We start from the raw sequence: 13,158 nt of genomic DNA on the forward strand, positions 1-13,158 counted from the left end.
CAATGTTTACAGATTTATTAAGATTTCCAATAAATCCTTTCATTTTACGGTGAGTTTTTGTACGTTGCTTCACTCGACAATCTTTTCCCATTTTCACTAATAAAACTAAGCTGATAAAATAACACTATAACTGATTTGAATTGTCGTACTTGATGTAGCAACCTTTACAAAAATTCTAGAAAAATTCATAAAGAAGCTGTTCAAGCTTGTACATAACAGTTATAACGCACATTAGGGTAGAATAAAGGTAAAATGTAGGATGTATACAGTTAAACAAGTACGTTGCTATGGCGTTGCTAGGGATATCACGTTATGACAGTTTATTTAAATAGACAAATTAAAATAGTTATAGGTTAATTTGCTACTTTTAAAACAATTTTTATAATCATACACAGGTAAAAGTAGTTAGAAACGATTTTTTTTTTTTTTTTGAAAATATTGAAATTTAAGGGGGGATAGCCCCTTAATGGTTTGTAATATATATATATAACAAATTTTTGAAACAATTAAACCATATTTATATTATTATTTACAAATTTACTATAAACTATATAATGCACCGTAGTGTGTTTATTTTTAAACGTAGTGTAAAACTACTTTAAATGCTTTTTTAAAGGTGTCTTTTGATTAATCCCATATGGTTTTATTAATGAACACTCTTTTGTAAGAAAGAAAATCTCTGGTTGTCCCGCTGGGCCACCAGCAATCATTTTTTACAATTTTAGTTGCCCTTTGAGAAAACGAGTCGTCCGGTGCCTGTAGACGACTCGTTTCCTCAAAGGGCAACTAAAATTGTAAAAAATATCTGTGTTTGATATTTTTAAATAAAATTTAAATGTCTAATTTTGTTAAAAATTATTTAGTTTCTAATAGGGAAGTTATTTCTTTGTGGATTGCAGCAGAAGTTGATATGGAGGAGTGTGGAAATCTAAAAAGTGATAAAGGTTTTGATTTCTTTTACAATGTATATATAATTGATTTAATATTAACCAAATCTTTTTTGTACAATAGAAATACTTTATATAACCACATAAATATATATCCTTTAAAATATTTTTAAAAAGGTTAATTTTTGATATTGTTTTCAGCAAGTGATCACGAATCCTATGCTTTAGTTTTAAATGATTGGTGGAAGTTAAGGTAAGCAAAGTGTTGCAATAATAGATTTTTTTTTTTTTTATGCCAGTTGTTTAATTAAATGCCTAGAGTGTAATTTTATTTAGCTTTTTTCGTTTTATTTCTAGTATTTTTTTTTTTTTTTTTTTTTTAAAAATGTTTTAATGTTATTAGAGAAGATTTTGCAAGTACGGATAGCAATCCAGAAATGTCTACAGAATTAAATCGGTAATATTTTCGAAATTTCATTTCTTAGTTTCATTAATTCTTAATTGTATTTCAAAATTTCATTAATTTTTTACAATTTCAGAATTATTATAAGATATATTTTATAATATTAGGCTTGAAAAAGAATTAAGTATCAAGGAAAAGAAATTGAAAATCAGTGTTCGTTGGGATCCAACTACAGTTATTTTTAAGGACACCATGACAACTGTGTATGAAAGAAAAAGAAATGACATTATGCTGAGAATTCAATCCTTTGTATTTCAAAAGTTGTTTCTCAGTAGGGGAGAACTTGCACCCTTGATCCGTAAGCACCTTTGATCCTATAGCCTTATCTCCTTACTTACATGACTTATTAAAGAGGGCTGATAACCAGCGTGTTACAAATATCGCATCTTCAAAATTAATTGTGTTTTGGTTAGAGAGTAGACCACTATTAAATTTATTTCTAAAGAGTTTGATTTTGACGATAAAAAGTAATTTTTTTACTTTTACAAGGAACCCCACATCTTTAATATTATTTTGAGTTGAATAATTTTGCTTATGTCATTTTGTAACTAAACTATTCACCTCTTGTATGGTTGCTTTTGGTAAGCTATGGAAGCATCTAATATGACAAAAAAAGAATTTTAGTAAAAATTGAGCGGGTTAGCACCCTTGATTCTAATGCATTTATGCACCTTTGATCCTGTGATCAAAGGTGCATACACACACAAACAAAATGTTTAACCAATAAAGTAACATGTACAATATGTCATATTGTTTTTAAATAAATTTTTTTCTTCCAAATTGTAGCCTTAAAAGTAGATTTTATACTATTTTGTGTTTTTTTTGTCCTCCTAATACTTTTATATAATAAAATTGTATTCATATATATATATATATATATATATATATATATATATATATATATATATATATATATATATATATATTATGTATATATGTGTGTGTGTGTGTGTGTGTGTGTGTGTGTGTGTGTGTGTGTGTGTGTGTGTGTGTGTGTGTGTGTGTGTGTGTGTGTGTGTGTTAATAAAGTAGATTCTAATAATTAAAAATCCTTATAAATGTTCTTCCAAAATTTAGGAATATAGCAAAACTATATAAATATTTTTCATTTTTTTACAGTTAAATATGGTGTATCATAAAAAGAGAAAAACCGATAGACCACCTAGAGGGAAAGGTAATGAAAATGAAATGCGAGCAGCTGTTAATGCAGTTCTTAATGGTGGTACAGTTTATCGTGTATCTAAAAAGAGGGGAATCAATTTAATGACACTTAAGAGATATGTAAGGAAAAGTCAATTAAATCCAAGTACAGTCTGCAAACCTAACTTCATTACCATGCAAATCTTTACCAACAAAGAAGAAACATCTTTATCAGACTATCTTTTAAGGGCTCCAAAACTTCACTATGGATTGTCAACCAAAACAACACGAAAACTTGCCTATGAATTTGCAATGACTCTTTATAAACGCATTCCTAAATCCTGGAAAAGTTTACAAATTGCTGGGAAACAGTGCACAGTGGGCCAGAATGCACTTTTACTGGACAAAATTCATAACTAATTTAATATTAGAGCTATATTCACTAAAATTAGTATGAGTACTAATATGATGTCTGCGCTTTTTATAAAGGTAATATTTTTTTATTTCGTTGCGATGGATACCTTTATTTTGCTTAGCAACAACCTACTTTTGTTATCTGCAGATATTTTATAAGTGCTATATTCACTAAATTTGGCATGAGTACCAATATGAGATCACACTTCTTACAAAAGTGATAATTTTTTAAATTTAGTTGTTATGGATACTTATATTGCTTAGTTACCGGATACTTTCCTTAGTTACAAAGTGGTAAATTGATATTTGAATATCTTATCGGATTTTTGACCCACCTATATTGAATAAAAATTGATTATTTAGGTAAATAATGTTTTAGGAGTAATAAAAGCAAAAAATAGTGCAAGAAAACGTTATCAATTTTAAATTACATCAAAAAATTATAAAACAATAATATCGTTTGAAGATTGTTTAAGTAATTGTAAAACATCTGAAGGAAATGCTTTATGATTTGTTTGGTGTGGTGTTGATTTACGCAATGATGAAATAACAGGATCACTGGAAACTAGGAGTCTATTGATAAGATCAGTATTTGTTGCTTTTCTGGATGTTTTTCGGCAGAAATTTTCGCGATAAGATTTAAAGTCTTTATTTCTAGCCTCTTGAGCTTCCTCTGACATAAGTCCGATGGGTAATGTAAGGCTTTTAATTATGTCATGTCCATGTATCAATTCTTTGTGAACTGATTGAGCCATGTAATACCATGGATAAAGGGACACATATAGTCTAAAAGTGTCAAAACAATAATATTTGAACTTTAAGCAGTCTATTTCATATCCTGAAGAGAGCGTTACCAAGATAATGTAAAATCTGAATATAAGGTTTTGGTCAATACCCAGAATTTCAGCTGTTTGTTCATATGCTGCAAAAGCACGCCTTGAGGTATTGCCATCATTACTTGTTCCAGAACCACCACTTTTAGGGAAATCAACAACAAGTCCCATTTTGTTCATAAAATCAGTCTGAATCTTTTGTTTAGCTACAGATGCCTTTTCTTTGTGTTCTTTAGATCTTGCTTGCCACTTTCTTGTTTCTTTTTTATATGCAATGTGCAATAACATCTCAAAAAATCGAATCCATGCATGAAGACTGGAAAAACCATATTTGAACTCTCTGTTAGTATAATCTATATTAAGGATATCAAGACTATTCATATTTTTTGGAGAGACACCACACACTGAATAGCATTGGTATGAGTTATTTTTTTCAGATAATATTGTTTGAACCTTCCCATCAATCATTGTAAGTTCAATAATACAATTCACTTCAATAGAAGATCCGCAAACCTCTAATAAAATCATACCCAAGCTTTCTATCTCACTTTTAATGTACTGATCTTCTTCAATCACAGATTCCTTGGATTCCATTTTGTATGCAAATCTTATGGGTCTACAATAGGCTGTGGAGGACGACTTTTGATTTCTCCAAATAGGCACCTTTTCGTTGCTGTTGTTAAATCCAGTCAAATCCAATGGGACAAGACAAGTAATAAATAATGATTCTTCACGCTTTAAATCTCTGTTAATGTCGGGTTCTGATAAAACTTGTTTACAAAATGCTTTGGCCAGTAGCACCATCAAAACCAGCCTTACACGTTAGTGTAATTGTTTTTATTGCTTTGTCGTTCAATATCAATTGCCTTAGCACAGGTTCCTGAACTGCACAGATTCTTTGCAAAGTATGAGTCATTAAATCTTTTAAAGGAACTGTAGCTGAATAGTCCTCCACTGTTATGTTTGTAGGATAACATTTTAATTTTGCATTTCTGACATCATTGTAAGCGGGGTAGATGTTATATTCTTTCTCCAAGGCTCCGCTTCTAATCAATTGATAGGAAGCTTTTGTCAGACTTGCATCAATTATTAAAGCCAGTGCTTCGTCTGCTGAATATTTAGTTGCTTTATCTGTATTTGATATATTTAAAACATTCTTGGCAGCAATAACAACAGATTCATCTCTAAATTTTTTATTAGCAGCAAAAAATAATTCATTGGATGAATGAGATTCAATTAAACAAGATACACGCCGTTTTTTAGTTTTATTAGAACTATTATCAAATGCAACTGGTTTTCGACCACGTCTACTTGCAGTTGGTTCATTGTCTTTTTTTCTGACAATTAAATATTCATTAAGCCAGTTCACAAACTTCTTTTCAAAATTTTTCACAGTATAGTTTGCAGATTTCCACTTTTTTTTATACAAGTAAACAAACCGTTGAACAGCATGTCTAAAATCAACGTCTTTAAAATCAGCAAATTTTGGCTGAATAAATTTTAATATATCTTCAGTAATATTTTGTTTTGAAATACTAAGATTGTTTTTTTGGAGAAAATTATGAATGTCTAAGTTTAACAAAACCATATCTAAATAATTATTGTAACAAGTATTTTGTATTTAAAAGTAAAATGTTATAATATATATGCCGCCTGGACTACTAATACTTGTTAGTAATTAAGTTACTACAAGTGTTAGTAATTAAAATTAAAAGTAATTAAATTACTGTCAGTGTTAGTAATTAAATTACTAACAACTACCGAAAATATGTTGTTGCTATGTTATGCAAAGTAAGGTATCCATAGTAACCAAAAAAAGTTAACCTCATAAGAATTCTAAATCTCATTTTAATACATACCCCCAATATTGTGTATTTAGCGCTAGTAAAATACTGTTAAAACAACGTTAATGTAAAAATGAGTTGTTGCTATGCAAAATTTAGTACCATAGCAACCAAGTTAAAACATACATAAAATCTGAACGGGGATTTAAGGGGACGAGCAATCAATTAAAACTCGATTGAAGCATCATATAGCTCAAATAAATATAAGACAACACATGGCAAATTGTGGTAATTATTAGTTATTGTGCGGCAAAAAATAAGTTTCTTAAGAAATGTTTTTTTTTAATCTGTGATTTTCAAAGTATAACTGAGATAACATGCTATAACAAATTTATTTCACACATTGGTTTTTCTTATCTCTAAATACTCTAGAATAACATGTACTAATTTTTTGCTTCAAAAACGTAGATGTAATTGAAATATAGCACAACGTTGATGTCACCGTTAATTACTTATTTATAATTTTTTTATTTTTTTATTTTATCTCAATATTCAAATGCTTAGAGTCCTGGTAATTAAGGGATTTAATATAAATAAATTATCAATAGATTTCTCCTAATATATGTAGATACTAAAATTAAATAGGTTTTCAAGATTAGACAACTAAAATTTTTCCCATTTTGTCCACCTACTGGCCCACTGTGCAGTGGCTTCGTGGATTTATGTTACGTAGGAATGAGTTATCTTTACGAAATCCAGAAGCTACTAGTATGGCACAAGCATCTGCTTTTAATCGTTATACAGTCGGAAAATTTTTCACCAATCTAAAAGATGTTCGTCTGCGACACAAATTTCAGCCACAAAACATATATAATGTTGATGAGACAGGTCTTACAACCGTTCAAAAACCAGTTAAAGTAATTGCTGAAAAAGGAGATAAACAAGTTGGAAGGATAACTTCAGCAGAAAGAGGGACATTGGTAACAGTTTGTTGTGCAGTTAATGCAATAGGAAACTCAATCCCTCCATTTTTTATTTTTCCAAGAGTTCATTTCAAAGGAAGTATGTTAAATGGTGGTCCACCTGGATGTGTTGGGGTTGCAAACCCATCTGGCTGGATGAATTGTGCAATGTTTTTCGAGTGGATGAAACATTTTATTTAAAATGTGAAATGTTCACCAGCTAATCCAGTGCTTTTACTTCTTGACAACCATGAGAGCCATGTTTCAATTGTGTGTTTAGATTTAGCTAAAAAAAATGGCATAACTATGCTGTCCTTTTCACCATATTGTAGTCACAAGCTGCAGCCATTAGATCGGTCAGTTTATAGGCCTTTGAAACGTTATTACAATACAGCCTGTGATGATTGGGTTGTATCTAATCCAAGACCGATGACCATATATGATATAGCTGCAGTTGTAAGGAAAGCTTATGCACAAGCTTTTACTTTGTCTAACATTTCTGCAGGATTTGCTGTGGCAGGAATTGAACCCTTTAATCCTAACGTATTTTCTAATAATGAGTTTTTGGCTTCATATGTAACAGATCGACCAGAACCTATTACTGCTAACCCATTTCCAGGTGTTATTGATCCAGTTTCTGCTATTGTTCATGCCCCAGCTTTTAATCAATCATTGATGTCAAGTCTGTCATCAGGGCCAGCTTGTAGTGTATTGCCAATTCAGCCTATATCTGACCCTGTAAGTCAGCTATCCAGTGTTTCTATTAATATCTCTCATCAAGCAAGTCTAGAAAAAATTAGGCCGTTTCCGAAAGCTGGATCAAGGAAGTTCATTAAAGGACGTAAGCGTCAGCGTACCCGAATTCTCACAGACACCCCTGTTCGAAATGAACTAAATAGGCTTCAGGAAATGAAAAAATAGTCTTAGTCAAAAAAGAAAAAATATTTAACGCAAAATAAGATCTTCATGACAAGGAAAAGAAAACTTGATCTTGAAAGTAATGAAAAAAAAAACGTTGAGTCTCAGTAAAAAATAACATTTTTTTCATTGATTTTTTCTTTTAAGAAAGATAAATTTGTAGTAAAACTAATAATAACTTTATTGGTATTTATTATAGACATACTTTTGACGACTTAAAAATAATTCTTACACATTTATGGTATAAGTTTGATCTCAGAACGTGTATACACACATAGGATCAAGGGTGCATATAGGTAGGATCATGGGAGCATACTGGTATGCACCCATGATCCCAATTGAAGGTTCTTAGTTTTTATAATTTTAAATCTACTTAAAATATTCTTTTAAAAAAAAGATTATTGAATTATAATAAGGTATAAAATTTGCTATTATGTACTGTTACTTTAGAGATCGAAATGAAAACATATATTCAGTAAATTGGCCTGATAGATTTTTAGGATCATGGGTGCATACTCTCCCCTAGTTTAAAAAAGAAATATACAGGTAAGTACAAAAGTGTATATGTAATAAAATTTCGAATTTTCGATTAAATTTTTTTTAATTTAGATTTTAAATTTATTTAATTGGAACTTTTCGTTTAGATGGTCAGAAGATAGCTATTAAGCTCACTAAACAGTTAAACAAAAATAATAAAATTTTACAAGAATCCATCAAAACGTACAACGCCATAAGTTTAAGTTACCCCAGTAATTTTTTACAAAACGTCATAGTTTGGGATGAGGTTTGCAATTTGGAGAGTGTTTTTTGGAAAAACTATTGGAAAAAAAAGATACTGATTTTTTAATTCCGATAGCCATTAAACGAAAATGCGTTGAGCTCTATCAGTTGAACAATATTGAAGAAATTGCAATGGTTAAGAACGAAATGACAAGTGTCTTGAATTTTTATAAAACTAAAATTAATAAACTCAACCAGGCCGTATTATTGCTTGAAAATAGTTTTGAAGATGACGGCTGGAAAGCACTGATGTTGAAAGAAATAATTCTTTAGATGGCAAACTTTATAGTTTGTCTAAAGGTTTCTCTTCATATCTAGATTCAGAAACTATAATTGAGACGAGTATTTTGTTGTTGGATGAGGATGACTTGAGTACTGACTCAGATGACAGTGATGTAGACTTTTATATAGATTTGTAATAATTTTAGATTTTTTTAAATTATAAAACCATAGTTTATATACTTGATAATCTGTAAGGTTATTCTATCACATTTTTGTAATAATGCGAGGGAGTACTGAAGTTCGTGAAAATATTATTAAATTACATTTGATTTGCAAATTTAAGTGTAAACCAAGGGGAGATGTTTAATTATTTATATAAACAGCTAAAAATATTGAAACATCTCGTTTTATAACTCTTAGTTTATAACTCCAATAATGTTACATTCATTAATGTTGAATTTTTTAAGTTAAAAGCGAACTGTTGCCCATCTGTTAAGAGACGACATCAAACTTTGATACTGCCTTTGCACAAATAAGCGGCATTGGTAATATATTTGGATGCCGCCTCTGCACAGGTAAGCCGCATTAGTAACATATATACATACACACAAATATATTTATATAGAACCCTGTATATATATATAAATATATATATATACATATGTATATATATATATATATACATATGTATATATATAAATATATATATATATATATATATATATATATATATATATATATATATATATGTATATATATATATGCATATATATATATATATATATATATATATATATATATATATATATATATGTATATATATATATGCATATATATATATATATATATATATATATATATATATATATATATGTGTGTGTGTGTGTGTGTGTGTGTGTATATGTATATATATATATATATATATATTCCTAGTAGCAAGCAACATTGGTGCAATATTGATCTCAATAATGGATCAATATTGTTAAAAGTATTGCACCAATATAAAATGTCCACATTTTGATATTTTTATCCAATATTGATTTACAGTATTGGCTATTATAAACTGCAACATAACGCCAGCAAATTTTTTTTTTTCATAATCATATGATGAATTAGTATGACGTTTCAAGTGGTAATAAAGTTTTTATTCAATATCGTTTCATTTCAATGAAAAAATATAGTCATTTATAAGAAATTGGTTTTTCGATATTTTATATATAATCCTGGAAAGTTCTAGAATTTTTTTTTTAGGGGAAATAACCTATTTCTATAAATAAAAATTGCACAGACAAACAACGACAACAAAAGGGTAAACGAATTTGATCAAATTATAGCTACTTTGACCAAATTTCAGCCGGGTGTTAAAATTTTCATTTGTATTCGTTTCAGAAATATTTCATATCGGAAATAATGCAAATATTCATATTACAAATTATAAAATTTTTTATTATTTTGGTTAATTCTTAATTTAATAAAATTTAAAATAAATCTAAAGTAAGGCAAAAATGTTTTTCAGCTTTTTGCATTGAATATTTGGCTTTTATTTATATCAGGTCATTATAAATTATCTACTTTGCATTATATTAAATGATGTAAACCTATTATTATTATCTTAGATAACCGAATGACTTATGTTTCCGGATGTATAATTTACATTTCCGGATGTATGAAACAATTTTCCGGGTGTATGACTTACATGCCTGGAGTTTGGTTTTTCTACCAAATACAGTAAAGTCAAAAATATATCAATTAAATTAAATTAATATCAATTAAAGTGACTCAGTATAATCACGAAGCTAAAGTAACCTTTTTTAGAAGGTATTAGTAACTTAAAAAAACATAACATTATTTATATGTAATAAATATTTAATATTTCATACCTTAAAATGTTTTTTAGTCTAAATTGCTATTATATACGATTATTATTTGTTTCTATATTGTTAATTGCGATATTGTACACAGCCTCCAAACAATTTGATGTTTCGCTGCGTTAATTTATCTCACTCAAAAAAGATGAATTCATAAACATAATACAGAAACAAACAAAAACCATCAAATATAAAATGTGGCTCGAGTTTGGTCACTGACCTGAAATTGGTCACTTTACCCTTCACAAAATAGCTTTATTATCTAAGTGACCTTTTCAAAAACTTTTTTGTTCTTTTATCATAAAAGCAAGATACCATAAGTAGTCCATATTTTAATATTATTATTTGTGTAGTAATACTCTTGACGCTTTTCGTAACCCTCTTGGTGTATATGACACGAAATGTGCTATACTCGGTGCCGTTTTTAGGCGGGGGCTGCAGCCCCAAGCCCTCTGAAAAGATCCGTGTGTAACAAATTGGTAAAAAAAACCTTAGGTTTAACTGATGAAGGGAATATCATTTTTAAAACTTTAAATTGTCCATTACAAGTAAGACATCCCTTTAGACATTGTCGGCATACACGTAATTATTATACTGTTATTATGTATAATCTATAATAAATTGCGTGTGTGTGTGTGTATATATATATACTTGTGTATATATACATATATATATATATATATATTGTATATGTATATATATATTGTATATGTATATATACAATATATATATACATATACAATATATATATATATTCAATACATACTTGTGTATATATATATATATATATATATATATATATATATATACACAAGTATATATATATATATATTTATATATATATATATATATATATATATATATATATATATATATATATATACACAAGTATATATATATATATATTTATATATAATATATATATATATATATACATACACAAGTATATGTATATATATACTTATATAAAATATATATACCTATGCAAGTAGATATAATATATATATAATTATAACCTTTAATATACTAACAATCTAGGATACAATACGTTATGCAAATCCTGTTTCAAACTGGTCAAATAATCAAAATAAGTAAAGAGAATAATATAAAACTAAACGAAACAAGCAAAAAAAAAGTTAAAACAACTAAAAACAAATATTAAAAAGATTTCTGAACTAAATATCCTTTGGTAAAAAACTGGCTCTTGGTTTAAATCTGGCCCTTGGTACGTGTAACTTTCTTAATGAAAAACAACTGCAGGTTATTTAATGTTGCAAATTGCCAAATGAAAGTTCATTTTGCTGTGTAGTTTTAGCAATTTGCAATAAATTGTCTGGAGAAAAAAAAAATTAATAATTTGTTCAAATTTATTTACAACAAAAATATTGAAGTTTATAATTAAATAAAGAAAAAGATTTAAAAAATAGTTACTTAGTTCATTGGAAGAAAGATCCCCTAAACAAATAAAGTTGTGTTCCACATTGTTATCTGATTTAATTGCTACTTCATCTAAAGTAAATAAAATAAAAATTATATTAAAACCATGTTTGTCTGTGTTAAAAACAAAATTGTCTGTTTGTCATTAAAATCTTTTGAATTGATATTCTTGTTATAAGATATTTATATATATGTTGAGTTTAATTAAGAAGGCTGCGTATAAACTTATTTGTTTTAAATATATTTCGATATAATTATATATTTGCTTTTTTCGTTGACCTCGGTCAACATCATCAAGTTTAATAAAAAGATCAAAATTTTTTTATAAAATGACATAAATCAAACTGTCGAAAAAGCAGATATTATATTATTTAATAATATTATATTAATTATATTATTTTATAAAAATTACAATATATTATTTAATTATATTAATTTATAAAAACTATTTTTATTTTACGCCTGTAATGTCTTTTTTTTTTGACGGTTTGATTTATGTAAGTTTGTAACAATTTTGTAACGTTTTTATTACACCTGTCTGTCATTGTATACTTATTGATTCTTATCATTGTATTTTTATCGTTTTATCATAACGCCAATGAGGTTATGACAAAAGTTTAAGTAATAATTCACAATTGTTTAAAGATAAAAATATTTGACAAAGATGATTCAGCCTCATTTGAATGCATTATTCTGAGAGGTTGAATATCAAAATCTAAAAAGAAAATTATAATAAAAGAAAAATTAAAAAAATGTTTGAAAAAATGAAACCAAACACTATTTATATAAAATAATTACTAATCTTTAGGTCTAAACCTCAGGATACACTGAGTTTAGCATGAGTTTCACAATAAAGGTAAAGTACCTAGATTTTTTAAAGATGCTTCAGCATTTATTAAAGAAGACTTCAACAACAGGTCATTCTCTGCTGTTGCTCATAAAATTGAACAGTAATGTTATAAAAATATTTAATCAATAAAAATTGAATAAAAATCTAAAATATATCTAGTTCGTTGGAATAGTAAAAATACAAAAAGTAAAGTAAACCTTACTAGGTGAAACAACAGATTCCGTGTGTAACAAACCTTTAAAACAAAAAGTAATTGTTCTAATTTCTCAAATATTATTAGTTACAATTTCAAAAAATTTTAAAAAATTTCAAAAAATTTCAAAAAATTTAATTCAAAAAATATAATCAATTTATTAATTTTGACAGAATAGTTACTTTTATTATTAAGAAATATGACAAATATTTTGACTAATTATATGTTAAGTAAAACTTACTTTTTAAATCAAAATCGATTTCAATTATATTTTCATTTTCAACAATATTGGCTAACAAGGTTTTCCCCATTGACGACGGATATTTTAAAAATTTTCCTTCCGGAAAACCCTTTGCCCTAATAACATTTGGGACATACTTCTTGTATGGGATATGCCCCTTTTTTAA

At 27.6% G+C, this 13,158-nt stretch overlaps 1 protein-coding gene and 1 long non-coding RNA gene across 2 annotated transcripts in view; one reads left to right on the forward strand and one right to left on the reverse strand.

Annotated features, from left to right (window-relative positions):
* Positions 1 to 6,243: 6,243 nt before the first annotated feature.
* On the forward strand, positions 6,244 to 6,684 carry LOC136083046 (uncharacterized). The gene has a single exon (XM_065802455.1). It carries the CDS (start codon positions 6,244 to 6,246, stop codon positions 6,682 to 6,684), a length of 441 nt encoding a protein of 146 aa, XP_065658527.1.
* A 6,307-nt stretch (positions 6,685 to 12,991) lies between these two features.
* The window catches only part of LOC136084187 (uncharacterized), an 859-nt gene continuing 692 nt past the window's right edge, over positions 12,992 to 13,158 (reverse strand). Inside the window, exon 3 of the long non-coding RNA XR_010640384.1 lies at positions 12,992 to 13,158. This exon is cut by the window's right edge and continues 42 nt beyond it. This is a non-coding gene — a long non-coding RNA (uncharacterized LOC136084187).

The sequence above is a fragment of the Hydra vulgaris genome, chromosome 08, assembly GCF_038396675.1.
Source record: "Hydra vulgaris chromosome 08, alternate assembly HydraT2T_AEP".
NCBI lineage: Eukaryota > Metazoa > Cnidaria > Hydrozoa > Anthoathecata > Hydridae > Hydra > Hydra vulgaris.

Coding starts and splice junctions, on each gene's coding strand:
- LOC136083046 (XM_065802455.1), top strand. CDS start 6,244: ATGTTACGTAGGAATGAGTTATCTTTACGAAATCCAGAAGCTACTAGT.